Source organism: Onychomys torridus, chromosome 8 (genome assembly GCF_903995425.1).
Source record: "Onychomys torridus chromosome 8, mOncTor1.1, whole genome shotgun sequence".
Classification (NCBI taxonomy): domain Eukaryota; kingdom Metazoa; phylum Chordata; class Mammalia; order Rodentia; family Cricetidae; genus Onychomys; species Onychomys torridus.
In genome coordinates, this window is record NC_050450.1 from 58,189,850 (window position 1) to 58,213,514 (window position 23,665).

The 23,665-nt window shown below is 47.1% G+C and overlaps 2 protein-coding genes across 4 annotated transcripts; one reads left to right on the forward strand and one right to left on the reverse strand.

Annotated features, from left to right (window-relative positions):
- On the reverse strand, nt 1-13,406 carry Elp5 (elongator acetyltransferase complex subunit 5). 3 transcript variants are annotated; one of them, XM_036195495.1, is made up of 9 exons: nt 13,003-13,403; nt 12,575-12,841; nt 12,364-12,424; nt 12,194-12,274; nt 7,534-7,754; nt 3,500-3,681; nt 1,322-1,417; nt 892-992; nt 1-325 (listed from the first exon to the last, which is right to left on the reverse strand). In XM_036195495.1, exons 2-9 carry the CDS (start codon nt 12,618-12,620, stop codon nt 211-213), a joined length of 903 nt encoding a protein of 300 aa, XP_036051388.1. In that variant the 5' UTR covers nt 12,621-12,841; nt 13,003-13,403; the 3' UTR covers nt 1-210. The 3 variants fall into 3 exon arrangements, with proteins under 3 accessions (XP_036051388.1, XP_036051390.1, XP_036051389.1); XM_036195497.1 differs by lacking the exon at nt 1,322-1,417 and having other exon boundaries at nt 13,003-13,406; XM_036195496.1 differs by lacking the exon at nt 12,194-12,274 and having other exon boundaries at nt 13,003-13,405.
- Nucleotides 12,774-23,408, forward strand: Ctdnep1 (CTD nuclear envelope phosphatase 1). Its single transcript, XM_036195498.1, has 8 exons — nt 12,774-13,970; nt 16,447-16,513; nt 16,609-16,727; nt 16,924-16,995; nt 21,202-21,318; nt 21,419-21,530; nt 22,121-22,205; nt 22,768-23,408. Exons 1-8 carry the CDS (start codon nt 13,869-13,871, stop codon nt 22,826-22,828), a joined length of 735 nt encoding a protein of 244 aa, XP_036051391.1. The 5' UTR covers nt 12,774-13,868; the 3' UTR covers nt 22,829-23,408.
- The last annotated feature ends 257 nt before the right edge of the window (nt 23,409-23,665 follow it).

Genomic DNA, 23,665 nt, shown 5'->3' on the forward strand with positions numbered 1-23,665 from the left:
ATACATAATCTATTTTATTAGAAATGGGCATGGGAAGAGGGGGTTTCTTATTCTCTTGCTATACACCACCCTCTCACCACACTTCTTTGCCCCAATTAGATGTTAGTCCTTAGCTCACAGACAGAGCAACACAGGGAGGGAGGGACCAGGTAAGGTCTCTGCCAACAACAGGATGGTTTTGAACCATGGTCTTCCTCTCCATTAGTCTAGTCAAAAGTCTAGGTCGTCATCTGGGTCTTCTTGGTCTACGTCATCAAAAGCATCTGGTTCATAGAAGATGTGGCTGGTTGTCTGGCCTGGTCCAGGGCGGAGCAGAGCTTGCTGTCTGAGGAAGGAAGATGTGATGATGATGAGGGTGGGTGATGAGTCAGGTCTGGAGAGTTCCTTCTAGGCGACAGTGATATTCCCTCAGGTGACCCATCCCATGTCTCTGTGTCATTTTCTTGGTCTAAGTTCCAAGGTTCTCGAGAGCTCAAGTACCACAGGCCCTGAGATGGGGACTGTCTTGCTCTAACAAAACCCAAGTCCTGAGCAGTGGGAAGGCAAAGATTCCTCAGTCCCACTTTCCATCCACCCACACCAGGCACAGAGCGAGCAGCTTCCTGAGCCCTGTCAATCAGCTCACCACACCCACAGACGTTAGCTTTGGCACTGGGGCCTGGGCCGTCTCCCCATCTGGTCCGGCTCAGCCAGGGCCCATAGCTCTACTGGAGTGAAGCACTTTTAAGGTCCTGTCATGGTGGGAACCCTGTATAGGTGGGTAGGGAACCACTCCCTAGACTTGTCTCTGGAGGTGGACTTCAGCCCCTATAAAATCTTGAGGTTAATCAATAACCTGTCATCACCCCACCTTTCTGTGACCCAGTTGCTGAGATCCCAGCCCAGCCTTACTTTTCGGAGCTGAACTGGAAAGGCAGAGTGAGGCTGTCTCTGGCTTCTCTTTCCTCCTTGGACAAGTGAAGGTTAAAGGTCAAATGAGCCGTGGGATCCACCTGTAGGACAAGTGCTGGGGCTGTTTAGCTTTTCAACCCAGACCCCCAACAGCAGCTCTGGTGGGTGTTTTTCCCTTCTTCTGAGACAGAGTTTCTCTGTGCAGCCCTAGCTGTCCTAGAACTTAAGAGATCTGCCTGCCTCTACCGTCTGGCCTTTTTTTTTCCTTTATAATTTTTATTTATGTTCATTGGTGGTCTGCCTGCATATATGTCTGTGAGGGTGTCAGAAGCGTGGCACTGCCACTGCCTGGCTAATCTCCAGCTTTACTTTTTCCCCCCGCCAGACTCCCTGCTCACACCCTTGTTCTGGCCCTGCCACTTTTAGATACCTGGGTTGTGTGAGGATCTGGGTGGAGCTCAGAATGGAGGGGAAGCTGCTCATGGAGATCCAGGCTGAAGTCAGGAAGAATGGAGAACCACCAAGTCTAGTGAAGAAAAACATATCCTCTCATTTACTTGCTGTAAGACGGCATCCTTAACTGGTTAAGTTAATGGGGTCTTTACTTTTTTGGAGACAGGATCTCTCTAGCCCTGGTTGTCTCGGAACTCACTATGTAGACCAGGTGAGGCTCTAATCAGATGTGGCTGCTTCTGCCTCCCAAGTGCTGGGATTAAAGGTGTGTGCCACCATGGCTGGCTAGTTTATGGACTCTTTGAGTTGAGCAACCCTGAGTTCAAATCCTGGGTATTTCACTTGGTGTTTATTTAACTTAGGTAATTGACTTAAATTTTAACATCCCTGGATTTTATTTTCCAGTCTGAAAAACAAAGATAAAACAATTACTTCACAGGGTATCTGAGGACTAAATGAGGAAAATGACAGAAAACACAGGGGAATGCAGCTCAACGACTCTGTGTGTGTGTATGTGTGTGTGTGTGTGTGTGCTGAGTATGTTTAAGGATCTAGTCGGGTGGTGGTGGCACACGCCTTTAATCCCAACACTCTGGGAGGCAGAGGCAGACGGAGCTCTGTGAGTTCGAGGCCAGCCTGGGCTACCAAATGAGTTCCAGGAAAGGCGTAAAGCTACACAGAGAAACCCTGTCTCGGAAAACAAAACAAAACAAAAAAAACAACCCCCCCCCCCCCCCCCCCGCAAAAAAAAAGGATCTAGGTTTGATCCTCCAAGCACCACAAAGTATAAACAGGATGCTAGGCATGGTGGTTCATGTCTTTTTTTTTTTTTTCTTTAAGATTTATTTATTATACGGGGTTGGGGATTTAGCTCAGTGGTAGAGCGCTTGCCTAGCAAGCACAAGGCCCTGGGTTTGGTCCTCAGTTCTGGCAAACAAACAAACAAACAAAAACAACAACAAAACAACAACAAAACAACAACAACAAAAAGATTTATTTGGGAGCTGGAGAGATGGCTCAGTGGTTAAGAGCACCGACTGCTCTTCCAGAGGTCCTGAGTTCAATTCCCAGCAACCACATGGTGGCTCACAACCATCTGTAATGAGATCTGGTGCCCTCTTCTGGCCTGCAGGCATACATGCTGTACACATAATAAATAAATAAATCTTAAAAAAAAAAAAAAAAAGATTTATTTATTATGTATACAGTATTCTGCCTGCATGCATCCCTGCAGGCCAGAAGAGGGCACCAGATCTCCTTACAGGTGGTTGTGAGCCACCATGTGGTTGCTGGGAATTGAACTCAGGACCTCTGAAAGAGCAGTCAGTGCTCTTAATTGTCTCTCCAGCCCTGGTGGTACATGTCTTTAACCTCAGAACTTGGGAGGCAGAGGCAGGTGGATCTCTGTAGGTTCAAAGTCTTAAAAAAAAAAAAGAATCCAGTTCTTGGCTAGTCAGGGCTACAGAGTCAGACCCTGCCCCAAACAAAAATGAAATCAAACAAATCAACAATACACAAGTAATTAGATCAGCTTTCCTTGTTTCTCCTGAGACAGAATCTCAGGTATCACATAGACCAGGCTGTCCCAGAGCTTCCTAGGTACACTGGAACACCCAATTCTCCTTCCTCTACCTGTAAGTGAACACCTGTTTGCACTGCTCTTCCCATCATGCCCCTGTCCTGGCTAGTTTTATGTCAACTTGATAGAAGCTAGTCATTTGAAGGGACAGAACTTCCATTGAGACAATTCCTCTGTCTCATCCAGCTGTAGGGTATCTCCTTCAGTAGTGATTGACGGGAGAGGGCCCAGCTCACTATGGGGGGGATCCGTTGTGTGGGTGGGGTCCCTCGTGGGCTGGTGGTCCTGGGTGTTAAAAGCAGACTGAACAAGCCATGAGGAGCAAGCTGGTAAGCAGCACTTCTCCTGGTCTCTGCATTAGCTCCTGCCTCCAGGTTCTTTGCCCTGTTTTGAGTTCCTGGCCTGACCTCCTTCCTTCAATGATGGACTACAGCATGGAAGTGTGAGTCAAATAAATCCTGTCCTCCCCAGCTTGCTTTTTGGTCATGGTGTTTCATCACAGCAATAGAAACTCTGGCTAAGACATTGGCTCTTCTCTGATCCTAATCTCCAGTCTTCTCTGTTGTCTTTCCTGACCTGGTAAGTTGCACGTTGTTGGGGCCTTCGACAGAGGATGGAGGCTGAAGTCTGGCCCATTTTACCACTCAGAATCACCTCTGTGTGAGCAAGGGTGCTCAGCGCTCCCGTGGGGCCAGGACCATGAAGCTCTTCATGTAGTAGGCCCAGGACACGTACCTGCTCTACTAGGGAGTTAGTACCTGGAAAGGGACAAGAAATGTAGATCATCAAAGACACAAGGTAGCATTTAGCTGAAGGCCTTGGAGTAAACAGCGAAGCTAAGAAAGGAGGGCCACATCCTATCCTAATTAGACCTACCTGGGACAGTCTCACTATCCCACCTTACTGCTCTGTGCCTTTATTAGCCCACAATTAATTATCCAGTTCAGATCTGATCAAGGGACCACTGACTTCTATCTTTCAGCACAACATGAATACTTTTAGCATGTCTAGAAACTTTGCAGTCTTATCGATTACTGAAGTGCTTGTATGCTGTGGTTACCAGGTAGTGTCTTCCTTTCCTTCTGGGAACATTAACAGTGTGATACACTCTGCCAAACACTTTGGCACATTTTACTTTTTACATTTATGGGTGTTTACGTATACATATGTATGTTCCATGGTGTGCATGTGCCATGGCATGCTTGTGGAGATCACAGGCTAAATTTTGGAAGTCTTTTCTTCGTTCAGCATGTGGGACTCAAGCGTAGAATAAAGGTGCTCAGACTTGGCAGCAAGCATCTTTGCCTGCTAAGCTGTCACACTGGCTGGCCCAATTTGGCACATTTTATTTATTTACTTACTCAATTATTGATTTATTTTTGAGACAAGGTCTCACTAGATAGCCTTGGCAGGAATGGATCTTGATATATAGACCAGGCTGGTCTTGAACTCATAAGAGATCAGCCTACCCCTGCTAGGATTCAAAGTGTGTGTCTTTCCACAGCCAGGTCTAATTTTTAAAAATGGGTTGTTTTGATTGATGTGTGTGAATGTCAAGGCCAGAAGAGGGTGATGAGCTTCACTTCCAGCCAGGTTTACTTCTTCGTGTCTTTCATGAGAACAAGCCTCTATAAGGCAATGACCCAGTTGTAAAGTCAGCCTTGATTTTTCCATTTTATTTAAAACTACTTGAGGGGCTGGAGAGAGATGGCTCAGAGGTTAAGAGAAGCCCTGAGTTCAATACCCAGCAACCACATCGTGGCTTACAACCATCTAAAATGAGATCTGATACCCTCTTCTAGAACGAAGGCAGACATAACACTGTATACATAATAAATAAAATTTATAAAAAGAAAAAGAAATTAAAAAACAAAAACAAAAAAACCCTGTACTTGACATTGCCCTTTGTTTATATTTGTAAAATAAATGAATGAGGAGCTGGAAATGTAGCTCAGTTATTAAGCCTGCCTGCCTGGTATACAAGCAGCAGCTTATATACTCGCTGTGCACAGTGGTACCGGCCTACACCTAGCCTCAAGAGGCAATGGCAGGAGATCAGAAGCTCAAGGTTGGTCCAACCTCTTTGCCCAGCCAGATCCTGAACATCCGTCACCAGGATCTAGCTGCATTGAGACCATTACAGCAAACCCTAACTGACCAAATGCAGAGAACAAGTGACTGCGTGGTGACTGCCCCAACTGACTTATCGCGCTGAGATTTCTTTTTAAAGATTTATTGACTCCTGTATTTTATGACTATGAGTGTTCTGTCTTCATGCACACCAGAAGAGGGCATCACATCCCATTACTGATGGTCATAAGCCACCATGTGGTTGCTGGGAATTGAACTCAGGACCTCTGGAAGAGCAGCCAGTGCTCTTAACCTCTGAGCCATCTCTCCAGTCCTCTCTCTGAGGTTTCATCTTCCAGCAATGTTAGAGAAGCTATACCCATTAATTCTCATTAACACGGCTGCCTAAACAAGACCCAAACAAGGGAGACACCAACAGACATGCTCACATGGAAGGGGAGAAAGATCTCACAGGGCCCCCAGACAAACAACTACAGGCAACCAAGGGATCCTGAGAGTGGGACAAACAATCTTCCCCAGTGATGAATGAGCCCCCAATCTGTTACAGAATAGCAAGTGGTCAGCCTTGAAGTCATGCACATATAAGTAACATTATATGAACTGGATAGGTTTTAGTTATAGATTTAGGAATATATATCTATGTAATAATCATTAAAGAAAAAGAAGTCATGAATTTGAGGTGAGCATGGAAGGGAAATATGATGTAATTACATATTTTAAAAAATCATTCAAGCCAGGCGGTAGCAGCGCATGCCTTTAATCCCAGCACTCAGGAGGCAGAGCCAGGAGGCTCTCTGTGAGTTCGAGGCCAGCCTGGGCTACCAAGTGAGTTCCAGGAAAGGTGCAAAGCTACACAGAGAAACCCTGTCTCGGGAAAAAAAAAAAAAAAGAAAGAAAATTGCTGGGTTGCTGGGTGGTTGTGGCACATACCTTTAATCCCAGAGCTGGAGAGGCAGAGGTAGGCTCTGTCAGTTCAAGGCTCATCTACAAAGAGAATTCCAGGACAGTCATGGATACACAGGGAAACCCTGTCTCAAAAACCAAAACCAAAACACAACAACAGTAACAACAAAAAACCAAAACCAACCAACCAAACAAAAGAAACGGTCTCAGTACACTGGGACTTAATGTAGAAAAGAGCACATAATGTATAAAGATGTAATTTGTGACAACATAAAATTCTCAGGGAAAAAAAAAGTTATTTGGGGTCATCCTTGGCTACATACTGGGAGAGGCCAGCTTTGATTCTTCTGGTCATAAGGAATATATGAGACTTTACACTAAAAAAAGGTGGACGGGTTGGGGATTTAGCTCAGTGGTAGAGCGCTTGCCCAGCAAGCACAAGGCCCTGGGTTCGATCCTCAGCTCAAAAAAAAACAAAAAAAAAAAAAAACAAGGTAGAGACCTAGAGACGGAACAACTGGTACATAAAGAGAACAAGCAAAACAGTGACCAGGCTAGAGAGATGCTCTGCAGGAAAGAGAGCTGCTTTTCCAGAGGACCTGAGCTCCATCCCCAGCAACCTCCTGGTGCTTTACAACCAACCACCTGGAACTTCAGTTACACAGGATCCAGTGCCCTACTTTTGGCCTCTGCAGGCACCAGGCACGCACATGATGCACAGATGTATGTGCAGGAAAAAAAAAATCACATAAAGAAAACTGAAACAAAATCCTTGTACTTCGGTGTGGTAGTGCAGGGCTGGAGAGATGGCTCAGCATTTAAGGGGTCTTACTTCCCAATCCTAAGGACCAGATCTGGATCCCAGCACCCATGTAATAAGCCCAGTGTCCTGGTACATGCTGTAACCCCAGCTCCAAGGGGGATAGCTGGGGATTGCTAGCTTCCAGCCTAGCTGACAACATTCAAGTCTCAGGTTCAGGGAGAGACTCTTCTTCAAAGAAACAGACAAAAAGTAACAGAGAAGGCAACCAATTCCCTCTTCTGGCCTCCATTTGCAGAGGTACATGAACCTGCATACACACCTTTGCATATAATCACAGACATGGGTATGCATACTTACAAAGATACAAGTTTTTTCTTTGCTTTTGTTTTTCAAGACAGGGTTTGTGTAGCCCTGGTTGTCCTGGAACTTGCTATATATACCAGACTGGCCTCGAACTCACAGAGATCTCTGCTTTCCAAGTGCTGGATTAAAAGGCATGGCCACCACTGCCTGGCCCCTTGTTTTTGTGTTTTGAGACAGGGTCTCACCATGTAGCTCTGTCTGTCCTAGAACTCACTCTGTGGAACAGGCTGTCATCAAACTCAGAGATCCACCTGCCTCTGCCTCCTGAGTGCTGGAATTAAAGACGTGCGCCACCACCGCCCAGCTACAATACAGTCTGAAAACAACAAATCTCCAACAATCAACACTCCATGTCCCAATTCTCCCTAGAAGTTCAGGAGATGGTAGAATATGGGACTGAGATCCCTGGTAGCTCTGTTGGAGTGGAAAGGAAGGGGGATGTTCCTTGGCGGGAGCTCTAGAGGGTACATAACAAAAGGAGGAGGCTTACCTGGGGAGACCCGTGGCTGGCTCAGAGCATGCAGGGTCTGACAGAGAGTGACACAGGGAAGGTGAAGCAACAGCCAGCTCACAGAGTCCAGAGCAATGGTGACAGGGCCAGGATCCGTCCTTCTGCACATGGCCCGTAAGGCCCCCAGAGGTCCTTCAGGGACAGCTTCGCCAGGTTTTGACCAGTTAAGAGGGTCTTTAAAGAGGTCATGGTAAACCAGGCTAGAAAGGGAGAGAACAGAAGACATGTTACAACCTTAAACTTCTTCCCGATTTATTTTTTTAGACAGAGTTACTCAGTGTAACAGCCCTGGCTATCCTGGAATTCACTCTGTAGCCCAGGCTGGCCTCAAACTCAGAGATCCACCTGCCTCTGCCTCCCAAGTGCTGGGATTAAAGGCGTGTGCCACCACCACCTGTGTCTTCCCGGTATTTGGACTCCCCCCGCCTCAATTCTCACCAATACCTTAAATATTAGTGAAAGCTAATTACTGAAAGGATTTAGTAACTGACAGCAGACTTTGGCGTCTCATAACCTAAGTTCTAAGGTTGACTTTGGACCTTGTCCAGGGTCACTTAACTGGGAATTCTACCCTTTAAAGTCCTTTTTGACATTTGTTCTAACCTCCTCTTCTGGGGGTTAGAGAGTTGGCTTAGTAATTAAGAGTGGGTACACTGTCCTTGAAGAGGACTGGAGCTCAGTTACTCGTAGGCTCACAAGTGCTTATTACTTGACTTTCAGGGGAATCTGATGCCTTTCCCTCACTTCCATGGGCACTCACACTCATGTGCACATATCCGCACACATACACATTATTAAAAAAGAAATCTAGGCAGGACAGTGGTGACTTATGCTTTCAACCCCAGCACTCAGGGGCAGAGATAGATAGCTCTCTGTGAGCTCAAGGTCTGCCTGGTATATATAGCAAGATTCAGGCCAGCCAAGGATATGTAATGGGACTGTCTCAAAAAACAAAACAAAACCCTAACAACAAAAACAACTCCTCCCCGCCCCCAAGAGATCCTGCCATTCAGAAGAGCTCTGTCATTTCTCACCATTGTTTCCTATGACTTAGTAGAGTAGGAAACAAGTTTGTCTTATCCACTGTTCTATCACTAGTGTCTGAACACAGCTCTTGGTTTTTTGTGTTCAGTACAGACTGACCCAGTGAGCGAACCTGGATACTGCACTAATCTTCCTAACTAGTCTCCGTTTCCAGGCTGCCTTGTTTTGTTACATTCTCTCCATGGTAACCAATGGACTAGTGTTTCGAAGAGGCATGGTGTGACTAACTCTCCTCCCAACTGTTCTTGGCATAACATCTAAACTTCTATTGTGCTCTCTGTAAGACCTTGTTACAATCAGGTACCTCTTCATCTACCTGACCTCTTATGCTTGTCATAGGTTATTCTGGTGTTCCCTTTGCCTTTAGGATAACTCCATCAGTACCCTGCAGTTAGTGCTAATGCAAGCCTGGACTCTATGACTGAATTATGCACCATTCAGAACAACCCCAAGGGCAGAGTTGATTTATTCCGCCACTCAGTGGGTCCTCTAGTGGTGACACACTGTCCCCTTTTTACTTCCATTTCCCCCCGCTTCTGGGGCCCTTTCTGATTGTCCTAGCTGTCACCAATCCTCATTTCTACAGTCCCCATCAGCCCAACTGCCTGGAGCTCCAGCTTCTGATAACTGGATGTTCCTAAAGATCTACCCGCTCCTTCGACTGATGCTATTACTAGTTTTGGGGTTCAAAAGTGCTGTGTGGTCAAGGATGACCGCAAATTGCTGACCTGCCTGACTCAACTTTCCAAGTGCTGGGATAACAGATGTATTACCACACACAGGTTATATAGTGCTAGGGATCAAACCCAAGGCTTTGAGCATGCCAGGGGAGCACTCCTTTACCAACTGAGCTGTCTCTAGTCCCTAAAATAAATTTATAATTTATTTACTTATTTATATTTTTATTTTATATGCATTGATGTTTTGCCTGCATGTATGTCTGTGTAATGGTGTTGGGTTCCCTGGAACTGGAGTTACAGTTGTGAGCTAACATATATATGGCGGGAATTGAACCCAGGTCCTCTGGAAGAACAGTCAGTGCTCTTAACCGCTGAGCCATCTCTCCAGCCCTGTAAATTTATAGTTTTTAAAGAGAATGTTTATCTCACTTTTAATTATGTATATACGTGAGTATGTGATTATGCGGAAGTGAGTATAGGTACCCAAGAAAGCCAGAAGAGGACACCAGATACCCTTGAGCTGGAAATACAGGTGGCTGTGAGCCACCCTAAGTAGATGCTAGGAACAAAATTCAGGTCCTTTGCAAGGGTAGAAGGCACCCTTACCTACCAAGCCATCCCTCTAGCCCCTGTGATTTATTATCGTCATTATTACTATTATTATTGTTTTATTTTCTAAGACAGGATCTTACTATGTTGCCTTGGCTAGTCTGGAACTCATTATGTAGACCAGGTGGTCCTGAACTCATAAGAGAACTGCTTGTTTCTGCTTCTCAAGTGCTGGTATTAAAGGTGTGCACTACCATGATCCTCTGGATGACACTGGGGATTGAACTTAGAGCCTTAACAGTTCTGCTGCAGGGGCTGGAGAGATGGCTCAGTGGGTAAGAGTACTGGCTGTTCTTCCAGAGGACCCGGGTTCAATTCCCAGCATCCACATGGTGGCTCATAGCCACCTGTAATGAGATCTGGCGCCCTCTTCTGTATACATAATAAATAAATAAATTAATTAAAAAAAAAAAAAAAAAAAAAAAGAGTGCTGCCCACCAGAGCCTCAGCCATCCTCTTTGTGACTTATCATCAGTCTATATTTAACTCACATATGCCTACATGTCACGGAAAAGCGCCCCCAGGGAAGGGGCTGAAGACGAGAAAGTTGAAGAACCCTATCCAGGGTTTTTTTGTTTCACCGAGTTTTTTTTACACAAATCTAAAAATTAGTTTTTTTTAATTAAAAAATTTTGCCAAGTGCGGTGGCACATGCTTTTGATACCAGCACCCCTGAGGAAGAGGCAGGTGGATCTCTGTGAGTTCGAGGCCAGCCTGGTCTACACAGCGAGTTTCAGGACAGGCTCCAAAGCTACAGAGAAACCCTGTCTCGAAAAACCAAAAAAAAAAAAAAAAAAAAAAAAAAGGGAGGGGTTGGGGATGTAGCTCAGTGTAGAGCACTTGCCTAGCAAGCGCAAGGCCCTGAGTTCGGTCCTCAGCTCCGGCAAAAAAAAAAAAAAGAAAAAAGGAAAAAAAGAAAAAATCATTTTTGCTAAACACACTACCTAGTCACTTGATTCCACACATACTGAAAATGGGATGAAAGACTTAGTACTTGTGTCTTCACAGTGTATCATTCTCTTTGTAGACATGTTGGTCATTTGAAAATCATTTTGTCCTCAGGGGCTGGAGAGATGGCTCAGTAGTTAGGAGCACTTGTTGCTTTTGCAGAGGGTCCTGATTTGATTTCTGCAGGTGCTAAAGCATGCCATGGTACACATATATACACGTAGACAAAATACTCATATACATAAGAAAGTCATTTTGCCTTTTTAGCATATAACCATGAAAGCAGCATGAGGACACAATCATTTAAAATTTTAGACTTATTTTGTTTCACATTTATTATTTATTTAGAAACAGGGTCTCACTATTGCTGTGGAATATCTTTCTGTATGCTGTGAATATGTGTTGCTCTGATTGGTTGATAAATAAAGCTGCATTGGCCTATGGCAATGCAGCTTAGAGGCAGGCAGGAAATCCTAGAGAAGAAAGGAGAGGACAGAGAGAGACAGCCACTGGGGTAGGAGAAGCAAGATGCCAGCAGACCGGTAACGCCATGGCTATGTGGCAAAACACATTAACAGAAATGGGTTATTTTAAGATGAAAGAGCTAGCTAGCAAGAAGCCTGCCATAGGCCATACAGTTTGTAAATAATATTAAGCCTCTAAATTATTTTATAAGCGGCTGTGGAACCACAAAGGTGGGGTGAGGGTATGGGGTGTGGAGTGTGGGGTGTGTGTGTCCACTGGCCGGAGAAACATTTCAGCTACACACCATGTAGACCTGACTGGCCTGGAACACACTACGCAGACCAGGCTGGCTAGGAACACACAAAGAGCTCTCTGTATTTGCCTTCTGGGTGCAGGGATTACAGGTGTGTACTACCACAGTGGCCTTACGACATTGTTTTACTAAAGACATTTTGTTTTCAACTCAATTCTAGCGTCCATAGTCCTGAGCCTTATAATAAGACCCAGAACAAAGCAACTGCAAGGGTATTTATGTAAGATGACGGCATCACTATAAGAGAAGCTGCAGTTTCTTGATTGACTATTTATTAACCTGCAAACATTAAAGCTAGAACTCTTAAGTACAGGAAAATATCTTTATAGTCTACTCCAGAAAATGAGTCTACTGCTCTCTTTTGTTTAGGGAGCCATAGCCTCACGATGTTCCTCTCCATCACTGTCGTATCCCTTTGTCTCCAGTCAAGTCGGCCAAACTTTGATAGTCTTGTTTATAATTTCTACTGTTCCAAGTCATATGATCCCATTTCCACACAATCCGGGAGTCTGTGCTTTCGCTCAATAGACGCTGCTTATCAACTGTGGTCCGCATGAAACCCGTTCTAACTTATACTTACCGGCTGTTGACATCAGAGCCAAAACCTTCGCGAAACTCTTCTTCACTCACTTCACAGCCCAGGACGTGGATTTGCTCCCCACTAAAGCAAAGATGATGGGGACGTGTTGAAGAGTGGGGGCACCAGTTCCCTTCCCCGTAAGGACCGAGGGAAGCCGCAGGGTAACTCACCGAAGTGCAGATTTCTTGATAAGAGCCTTCAGGAGACTACGCCCCTCCCACTCCACGGAATCTGTGGAGAGCCAAGCAGGTGTAAATCCCACAGCGCCCTTAGGTCTCCGACTTCACGATCCACCGCGACTTCCACCCCTAGCCAGGTATCCTCAAGCCTTCCGCCCCTTCAGCCAGGCCGAGGCTCCCCCCACGTGCCGCTACTCCTCACCTCGAAGAAGCACCAAGCCACCGACGGCCAACAGCGAGTCCAGCATCTCGGACGCCTTCTGATGTCGTCACGGCCGAGGAGGCGGGGCACTTACGATTGCCCTCCCCCCCCCCCCATTAAAGGCCCGCAGAGTCTGGAACCAGGGTGGTTGTGGGTTTTTTTTTTTCTTTTTATGTCCCGTGTCCTCAGCGGGGCTCACTCGGAGGGGGCGCTCCAGAGTCTCTGTACACAGCCGTAGAGAAGACATCCTCAGTTCCTGCACCACGTCTGGGGTGAGAAGGGCCGTTGGAACAGTTGTCAGTGGGCTGCAGATAAGGGGTCGCACGAGCCCCCGGCTCCCCGAGAGCGTCCGGACCCGGGGGCCGATGACGTCACCCGGCCCCGCCCACACCGCCCGAGGCCCGCTCCGGGCCCCGCCCCGCAGTCACCTTGCGCGCGTGCGCAACGCTGCATCCCTGCTCCGGACTCCCTCCGCTTTCCCCGACTCTACCCTCCTTCGCTGGAACGGGCCGAGGGACCCATCCACCCCGGGGAAGTGAACACGCGTCACTACCGGAAGTACTGTCAGAGGGGAAGAGGAGGAGGGAAGAGAGGAGGAGGGAGCCCTTTGGGCGGTAAAATGGCGCCTGTCAGAGTGGGAAGCCCAGCGGCAGGACCTGCAGCCCCGCGCCTTAGCGGCTGAGACGCCCTGGCCTCGGGGAGGGGGAGGCCGCCCCGGCCCAGCGCCCCGCGCCCTTCGGCTCCCCCCCCCCCTCCCGCCCCGTTCCTGCGCTCAGAGGCCCCGGGCGTCCCCAAGAGTCGTCGTGGCCCAGCGCGCGCCGCGGCCCCCGCCCGCCCCCTTCCCGGGGCAGACCCCTAGCGCGCCTGCGCAGAGGGCCACCCTTCGCTTCCCCCCCCACCTTCCCCTCCCACCTCCCTCCCTCCCTCCCTTCTCCCCAGCCCCCTCCCCCACTGCCCCCTCCCCCAATTCTCCATCCCCTTCCCTCCCGGTCTCGGAGGACCCCGTCCTAGCCCGACCTGTTTGGGCCTGCAGCCCACGCGAAGCCGTCGCTGCCACTTCCCGCTCATGTGGGCCCCTGCGGGCTGCCCACGCCAGTCCCCCAGCTCCCGGTTCCGCTGGGCTTTCCCTTCGCTGGGGGTGGCTTTCTGAGCCACCCACTCCGTGCCCATCTCTGCAGCCTCTCCTGCCGCTCGGGGCCCCCGTTCCCCCTCCCGGCGGCGGGGGGCTGCCCCCGGGGGGCTGGCGGAGCTGGGCCGCTGGGGCCCCGGGGCCGGCGGTGCCGGGGTCATCGGGATGATGCGGACGCAGTGTCTGCTGGGGCTGCGCACGTTCGTGGCCTTCGCCGCCAAGCTCTGGAGCTTCTTTATTTACCTTTTGCGGAGGCAGATCCGCACGGTGAGTGTGTGTGGGTGCTGGCAGCGGTGGGGGATCTCTGTCCGCGGTGCTCATGAAATTTTGGGTAGTGTTGGGCCTCTGTTTTGGGCCTAGGAACGGAGCCTTGGTCAGAGCTTTACCCGCTGGAGAAGTAGGACACCTTTAAGCAGGGTTTAGACCCTTATAAAAGAACCAAGGTCTGTAGTGCTTTTGGTTTCTTTTTTAATCTAGGTGGGATAGGATTTGGCAGCTCTTGGGGGGCTAGAAGGGTGCTCTCCTTAAGAAAGCTGGAGTTGTTGCTAAAGAAAGCAAGAGGCGGGGAACACCTGTTTGTTGGTAGCCAGAACTGTTGATGTGGGCTCTGGAAAGACCCTGCTGTTGAAAGAGCCAGGCTCCTTTGTCAGTGGTGACTGTGTGTAGGAGGGCATATGAAGCAGGGATGGGAGCCTGGGGGGGTGAAAAAGCCTTGGTTGTGAAGGAACTCCTCCAAAAAGACTCTGGAAACGTATGGCGTGTATAAATGGGTTTGTTGAGACCCTAGGACTGAAAAAGATGCTTTTATAATGGGCATTTTTAGTTGTAAGAGGCAGCACGTTAAATTGGGTGTCTCGTTAGATCTAGCTTTTACCTGGAGAGCTTTCTTGCATCGGAAAGAGGGCATGTTTCTCCAGGAGACTCTAGCAATTATGAAGGGATACCTGGAGCGTAGAGACTGTTTGGATGAACCCAAGCATCTCTGGGTTCTCTCCCTCAAGCTTTCCTCCAAGGGAAACTATTCCAGCTAACATTCCTTGATGCATGCACCCTTATGTTTTCTCCCTTTGAGCAAAGCTCAGGTCGGATTCTGGGAAAATGAGTGAGCTGGCTGCAGTCTGTGGCAGCCTAGGTCAAAGAGAATTCTCAGAAAGACTTTGGTGCTTGTAATAGACTTGACTGATTTGGGAGAATGCTTTGGACTTACATTTCATTCCCTAGCATTCTCTATTTCTTGCACTTCCTGGTTTAGGGTGAGGATTATTTGGGGTGTTGGTTGTAAGCACACCTAGTCTAAGAGCGGTAGGGTTCATGAAAGATTTGGGGTGTGCAACCAGGCTGACATAGTATGGAGCCTAACTGCTGTGATTTTATGTGTTGACTTTGGGCTCATCCTTTCTTTCTGACCTTGTTCCAAGAATCCTCCCTCCTCTAACTGCTCATTTCTTTCTTTCTTTTTGTTTTGAGTGTAGGGAGTAGTGCTCTAGTCCATGTATTAGAAGATTAGTTGCTCTCCTCTGTACATCATTGACCCCACAGCCTTTTGTCCTGCCTTCCTTCCAGTCTGCTTTCTTCCCCACGCCCTTTCTGGCAGATACTTGGAGCATTCCCTACATGCCCAGCATGTGCAACCCGAGATAGCAGGACAGGACACCCGAGCTGTTTCAGCCCTCATCACAGGCTCAGGGAGAAAAGAAGGGCAGATGCCTTGGGATTAAAGAAGAGAGAGCCTTTTGGTTTTCAAGTAGGGAATGTGTGGCTTAGGGCCTAGGATTGGACTGCAGAGCATTGTAGGGTAGAAGGAAAGAACAGAGGGACTTGCCAGACTCTACACAGAAGCCCTGGGGATTAGGAAATAGCTTCTAGAGAAGCCTTGGAGAAGCAGAACTGGAAAGCTTGAGTGATGTCCTTGCCCTCTTTCACCTTTCTCTCACAGTCCTTACTCCACTTTGGCCTTCTTCTCTCTTGTCAGGTTGGCAAGGAGGACTTGACACTGTCTCCATTGCCCTGGGTACCAGGGTAAAAAGGCTTTTCAGAGATTCACCACAGCTTGTGACTTGGCTAGTAGACACAGAAGTGGACAGGTGGCTGGTTAAAATAGTCCTGATGGCCCCTAGCCAGAGGAACTTAGCTGACCTGACAACTCCTGGATTCCCTCATCTGCTCTTCCCCTCAGTGATCAAAGACTTCCTTTCCTGATTCCTAGTCTCTGCCCACAGGAGTCTGGGCTTCTTGGTTCCCAATGAGAGATGATGGGAATGGCCATGGAGATCCCCTGAGGTGAAGGTGGGGAACCTGCGTGTTTCTTAGTTCAGTGTGGCAGGATATCATGTTAAGAGGACACATTCTGCTATTAACTCATTATCCTTGCTGCAGTTTTTGAGGCACTGAAAAAATAGGCATGACTGAGAGGAAATTCATGTTCTCGTTGAGTTTTCATTTTAATTAGGGAGATAAGTCTAGCTGTGCAGTCCTAGGCATGAAGATATTTATTTAGTCTTTGTTACCTATCTCACAAGGATAATTACATTATTACTTGAATTTTGTTTTATGGTGCTGGGCATTGAACCTAGAGTCTCTTGCATGTTAGACAAGTGCTCCATCATTGATTTCACCTTTATCACTCTTAGGATTACACATTAGGTCCTGAATCTTATATGGTAAATGTTTAGTATTTGCTATTATTATTGTTGGGGAAGATTTCCTTATAAGGTGCTCTTGTTTTTTTTTCTCTTGTTCTTAGGTAATTCAGTATCAAACTGTTCGATATGATATCCTTCCCTTATCTCCTTTGTCCCGGAATCGACTAGGTGAGTATGTTGGATGGGAAGACTACCTGAAGCTGAAGTAGGCCCCAGCTGTGGGCTCCAGGTCATTGGTGTGATTCCTTCCCATTGTGGTTCAGCCCAGGTGAAGAAGAAGATCCTGGTGCTGGATCTGGATGAAACACTCATTCACTCTCACCATGATGGGGTCCTGAGGCCTACAGTGAGGCCTGGAACACCTCCTGATTTCATCCTCAAGGTGTGTGGAGATGGTGAAATACTTATACCTCCTACTGTGTCCAGACATAAACTCTCTTTCCCAGTTTTAAGGTCAGGGCTTGGTAAGACCTGGCACCAGGATCAGCCAGAAGGAGAAAAGCAGGTGGTAGGCATGGGGTGGGCAAGGCCTGTGCTGGTGCTTAGGACTTCTTCATCTTTCCCCTGTTCCTCTGCAGGTGGTAATAGACAAACATCCTGTCCGCTTTTTTGTACATAAGAGACCCCATGTGGATTTCTTCTTGGAAGTGGTGAGTGTGTGTGAGCTAATGGGAGCTCCTTGATGAAAGAATGGTTGTAGGGTTCTGAGTCTTTAGGGAAACTGGAGAAAGGGTGAGAAGTTGGTGTAGTAGTCAGGGTTCTTTCGAGGAACAGAACCAACAGAATAGAAACATATAGATATATATTATTCAACTTACAATAAAATAGTAGTGAGCTGTCTCATATCTGAGTGTCTAACAACCTGGTAGATGCTCAGTTCTGGAGGCTGGTGTCTCAACAGTTCCAATCTGATGTGAAAACTTGGAAGGTTCCTGAAGGGCTGCTGGTCCTTAGTCGATGTTAGATGCTTACAAGTGTTGGTTGTAACATTAGTGAAGGAAGCAGCGTAGCAGCAAGGTAAATCAGCACAGTGGCAGGAGGGAGGGTCCCATGAGCAAGAGGCAAATAATCTTCTTCTGTCATGCTTTCTTACCTGGGCTGCTACCAGAAGGTTCTGCCAACTCTTCAGGTGGGTCTTCCTATATCACTTAAAGCAGTCAGGACAGTTCTGGTTAGAACCTGTGGTAAGTTCGCATTAAAACCAAACATCATAGTCCATCCCTTGTCATTCTACAAAATAATGTGTCACTTTAAAAAGCATAATCTTGGGCAGGAGAGATGGATAGTAGTGGGTAGTATTTGTTATTCTTTCAAAGGACCTGATGTATACAAGTACATAAACGTAATTTGAAAAAATTAGAAAAAAACCAGAAGCTATAACCATATGCAGGGACAGATACTTATATGCAAATAAAAAAATTTTAAAAACCATAACTTTATTCCCCTAAGTCTCATACTTATTTCATAACATAAAATACAACTTTAAAAGTCCCCTAGTCCTGGGGCTGGAGAGATGGCTCAGAGGTTACGAGCACTGACTGCTCTTCCAGAGGTCCTGAGTTCAATTCTCAGCAACCACATGGTGGCTCACACCATCTGTAATGAGATCCAATGCCTTCTTTATACATAATAAATAAATCTTTAAAAAAAAAAAAAAAGTCCCCTAGTCCTAAAAAATTCAACCACTTAAAAGTTCAAAGTCTCAGCTAGACAGTGGTGGAGCACACCCATAATCTCAGAACTCGGAAGGCAGAGGCAGGCGGATCTCTGAGTTCGAGGCCAGCCTGGTCTCCAAAGCAAGTTCCAGGTCAGCTAAAGCTGTTACACAGAGAAACCCTGTCTCAGAAAAAAAAAGAGAAAAGGAAAAAAAATTCTCTGAGGGCTATATTTACACCTATGGATGTAGATAGACATAATTTGATACAAATTACTGTTCTATCCATTTGGGTCTCTAAAAAAAATATTTCAAAGTCTCTTTAAAATATTCAGTCTGTTAACTGTGTTAACTGTGGCTTTCTGTAAAATCAAAAACAAGTTATTCCCCCCACACACTCCGCTACCCAGACAGGCTATCCTAGAACTCACTCTGTAGAGCAGGCTGGCCTCCAACTCACCGAGATCTGTCTGCCTCTAACCAACACCTCCACCCTGCCCTGCTCAGATTAAAGGCATGTGCCACCATTGCCTGGCACAAGTCACTTTCTTCTTCTTATTAATGAGGGAAGAACCAGGGCAGTTGCGATCAAATCATAGCAAAACCAACATCTAGTGGTGTAAATCAAGTCTTACAGCTCGGTGTCTGACATTTGGGACTCACTTTGGTCTTCAGGGCTCCAGAGAACTTGGGCAGCTTCACTTCTCCAGTTCTGCCATTGGTAGCATACACAGCTGGTCTCATAGGCACAGGCCAACTCTGCTCCACATCTGCCACTGCCTTCTTTGGTTATCCCCCGGTCCTGGCATATACAATATGCTAGGGTCTCTGCAGCAACCGAGGTTGTACTTTGACCCGTTGCCTCCTAGTCTCTTTTCGGGAACTGACTCCCATGGTACTAAGCCTTAGCCTCTCACTTTCAGTCCTGGAGTTTCCAGTGACTAAGGCTCTACCTTCACCAATGCCTCTCCCAGTCTTCCACAGTGCCAAGGCTCAACTTTTCTTCATGATCCCTTTAATTCTGTAGCCTTCATGCCACCCATGCCAGCAGTACGGTGTGGGACTTTAAAATATATACTAAGTTTGGCTGCAAGTTTTAGATGTGGCCTTAATTAGACCATAGCTTCCAGACCATAATTTCTGTGTACCAAACTTGAGGAAATACTTGAGATTTCACCTCAGTGATGCTGGTCTCTTCTTCATCACAGATGATTCTCCATCCCTAGCTAACCAGCATCCATTGTTCCTTTGAAGCACAAGTTTCTCTTCCACAGACTGCTGTTATTTGAGGCAGGGTCTCTCTATGTAGTCGTGGCTGTCCTGGAACTCATTCTGTAGACCAGGCTGGGCTCAGACTCAGAGGTCCACCTGCCCCTGCTGCTACCTCTCTGCCTCCTCGGCGCTGGGATTAAAGATAGGTGTGTGCCACCATGCCTGGCTTTGGTTCATAGATTCTTCTTTGTTTTGTTTTTGTTTTTTGAGATGGGGTTTCTCTGTGTTGCTTTGGAGCGTGTCCTGGAACTCACTCTGTAGACCAGGCTGGCTTCGAACTCACAGAGATCTGCCTGGCTCTGCCTCCCGAGTGCTGGGATCAAAGGCCCATAGATTCTTCTTTTTAAAAGAGTTATTTTATTTTTATTTTATATTTTACTATATATATATGTATGTATGTATGTATGTATGAGTGCCTGCATGTGTGTCTGTATACCTCCTGGTGCCCATGGAGGCCTGGTGTTGGCGCAGGTGGAGCTGGAGTTACAGGCAGTTAGTTGTGAACTGTCTGATGTGGGTGCTGTGTCCACAGATTGTGATTCTTCATCTAGACTAGCAGAATAGTACATGAATGACCTTGTAGCCTTGGTTTCCCTCTGAAACTCCACAGGCCAGGCTTCTATCCTTTGCATAGTTCTCAGCATTGTCTTTTTTTTTTTTTAATTTTTGTTTTAAGATTCATTTATTCATGTATTTTATGTATGTACCAGAAGAAGGAATCTGATCTCATTACAAATGGTTGTGAGCTACCATGTGGTTGCTGGGAATTGAACTCCGGATCCCTGGAAGATCAGTCAGTGCTCTTGTTCTCATGGAGTTTTCATTTTAATTAGGGAGATAAGTTTGAGCCATCTCTCCAGCCCCTCAGCATTATCTTCTAAGCTCTACCCAGAACAGCCCATTAAGCAGTAAGCATTCAGTGGCTTTTTTTCCAGCTCAAAAGTTTCAAATGTTTCCACAGTCCTCCCCCAGATCAACATGGTCAGCTCTGTCACAGCAGGATCCTATTTTCTGCTGCAAAGTTGTAATAGGGTTCTCTAGAGGAACAGAACTGACAGGATGAGTATGTATTAAAAGAATTTATTAATTCAGTTCACGTTAAGATAGTAATGAGTTGTCTCACGTCTGCAAGGCTGAGAACCTAGTAGGTGCTGTGTCTTTGTTGTTGGAGAAGTGGACAACTTGGTAGTTGGTCAGTCTGCTGAGGGCAGTGCTACCCCTGGGCAGGTTGTTCCATGTTGGATAAGAATACACACTGAGCCAGGCAGTGGCTTTAATCCCAGCACTTGGGAGGCAGAGGCAGGCAGATCTCTGAGTTCGAGGCCAGTCTGGTCTACAGATCGAGTTCCAGAATAGGCTCCAAAGCTACACAGAGAAACTCTGTCTCGAAAAAAACCAACCAAACAAACAACAACAAAATTCACACTGAGCAAGCGTTGGAAAACAAGCCAGTAAACAGCATTCCTCTATGGCCTCTGCTTCAGTTCCCACCTTGACTTCCCTCAGTGATGGAGTGTGATCTCGGGGGTTATTAGATGAAATAAATCCTTTCTTCCCCAGGTTGGTTTTGGTCAGTGTTTAATTATAGCAACAGAGTAGCAAATTAGGACAGTGGGTAAGGACAGTTTTGTGAAGGAGACTCTATAGGAGGTAAGGGAATGGTTGTGAGTAGCTGGGGTTCGTTTGTTACAGTGATAGAACTCCATTCTTTCACAGGCATCCTGCACTTTTGGGTTTATATCTTTGAATCTTGAGGGTGGCGGTTGCCTCAGACACTGAGTTTGAAGATTGGTAGAGGGTCCAAATAGTTTGCATTTTCACAGACATTTGATGTTACTTGAAGGTCAAAAGGACTAGTCTTAAAAAGAACCATTATGTCTAAATGAATGATTACTTTGTATGACATTTGTATTCCTCCAATCTACTTCAGGTAAGCCAGTGGTATGAGCTCGTGGTGTTTACAGCAAGCATGGAAATTTATGGCTCTGCTGTGGCAGATAAACTGGACAACAGCAGAAGCATTCTTAAGAGGAGGTACTATAGACAGGTAAGGAGCCAGAATCAGGTTTGAGAGGCAGGTCACCTGGGTCCTGGGTGGGAGGTGGGCATGGGGATGGGGCTGTGCTCCATCACTCTTTGCTTTTCAGCACTGCACTTTGGAGTTGGGCAGCTACATCAAAGACCTCTCTGTGGTCCACAGTGACCTCTCCAGCATTGTGATCCTGGATAACTCCCCCGGGGCTTATAGGAGCCACCCAGGTACGGGCAAAGGTGGTGAGCCTGGCAGGACCAGGAAGTGGTTTTGAGGACTTTTTTAGTTTTGTTTTTATTTCTGAGACAGGGTCTCTTTATATAACCAGACTGGCCAGACCTGACTTTTAGTGGTTCTGGGGGTGGAGCCCAGGGCCTCACACTAAATCCTAGGCAAGCACTATGCTGTTTAGCTCTACCCCTAACTCCTGGACTCCTTGAGGGGTGGATTGCAAGGAGCTAGGAGGCAGAAGACCTGGGCCTAGTCCTAGAGTCTGGATCCACTGTACTACAAGTCTGGATGTAAGTTGTTTCTCATCCAATGAGGTACCACACTTAGGTGTCTGTTTCATAAATGGGCTTCCTACCAAATTCACTCCAAGTGAGGCACAGTAGCCGTTTGACCAGAACTCTAGCCTCATATTGTTGTGAAGTCTATTGATAATTCAGTTTGACATTTAGAGAGAAATAAGTGTTTTACTTGGTTGGTGACTTTTGGTGGGTGAGGTATATGGTTTTTAAGTAATAATATTAGGGACAAATTCACAGGCTTTCTTGAATTCTTCACCTCTTCTCAACTGTAATTTTACCCACCCTAGACAATGCTATCCCTATCAAATCCTGGTTCAGTGACCCCAGTGACACAGCGCTTCTCAACCTCCTCCCAATGCTGGATGCCCTCAGGTAAGGGAAGTGACCTGTAGGTACTTCTTGATCTTTTTTTCCTCTTCTTTTTTTGTTTGTTTGTTTGTTTGTTTTGGGGACAGGGTTTCTCTGTAGTTTCGAAGCCTGTCCTAGATCTCACTCTGTAGACCAGGCTAGCCTCAAACTCACAGAGATCCGCCGCCTGCCTCTGGGATTACAGGCGTGCGCCACTACGGCCTGGCATTTTTTCCTCTTTTTTAAAGTTTGTTTTGAGACAAATTCTTTCTCTGTGCCCTGTGCTGGCCTGAAACTTAGTTTCCTGGCATAGCCTCCCAAGTGCTAGCTGAGGTCACAGGTGTGCTGCCGTATCTAACAACACTTGAGTGGCCAAACAGAAGAGCTAGGGGGGAGTCTCAAAATGATTAGGAAAAAAGTCCTTCAGGACTTCAGGCTCGCCGTTTGTAGTCATTGGCTTCTATCAGATTGAGCCTGTCCCACTGTTGGAAAGTGGTTTTGAGTTCCGCCCTAACTCCAGTGCGGCTCCACTGTGAAGATGTCACCTGTTAAGGTTTTCCACCAATGCAAGTTACTGTCATTCCAGGTTCACTGCTGATGTCCGTTCCGTGCTGAGCCGAAACCTTCACCAACATAGGCTCTGGTGACAGCTGCTCCCCCTCCACCTGATTTGGGGTGGGGGGGAAAGGGAGGGAGAACTCTTGGGATGCCGTCTGTTGCCCTGTCCAATGTGAGGACTGCCTGGGCAGGGTCTGCCCCTCCCATCCCTCTCTGCCCTCGGAGCCCTGCACTCCACTAATGGAGTCTGGATGGACACATGGGCCAGACCGAAGCAGCCTCACTCTTCGTGGTCACACTCCGTGGAAATGCCAGACTGGACAGGGGAGGCCTTGGAGAGCTGAACTGTCTGGTGGAGAAGGCAGGAGTGGCCTGGGTGACAGACATGGTCATCCCAGAGGCTCAACAGAAGCCAAGTCAACTTTGTTGTGATTTGATTTTTTAAAAACTCTTGTACAAAACCGATCTAATTCTTCACTCCTGCTCCAAGGGCTGGGCTGTGGGTGGGAGCCTGGGATTTTGGGCCACCGGATATTCCTCAAACTTGTCCTTCCCTTACTTTTCCTCATTTTTCTTCCCCCAAACACCCTGATACCTGTAATCAACTTTCTCTTTTCTTCCTTCCTCTTTTAAGCCATGCATTATAACTTTGAAACCAAAGTTGCAATAGGTCCTTCTCTGATGTTTTTTGAAGCAGAGGGAACTTGTTCACCTCCACCCTGCCTCTGAATCGGGGAAGATGCCGTTTGAGATGTGGGGAAGTGGGATTCAGTGTAGAGATAATGTAGTTTGGCAGGAAAAGCCCCAGGGATAGGATGGGGGCTCTGAGGAACAGGAAGAGCAACTTCAGAGTAGGACACAGAAGGCTGGAGAAGCCTGGATCCTCCAAAGGGCATAGACAGCTGGAGAAAGGCAGGGCTTGGTCT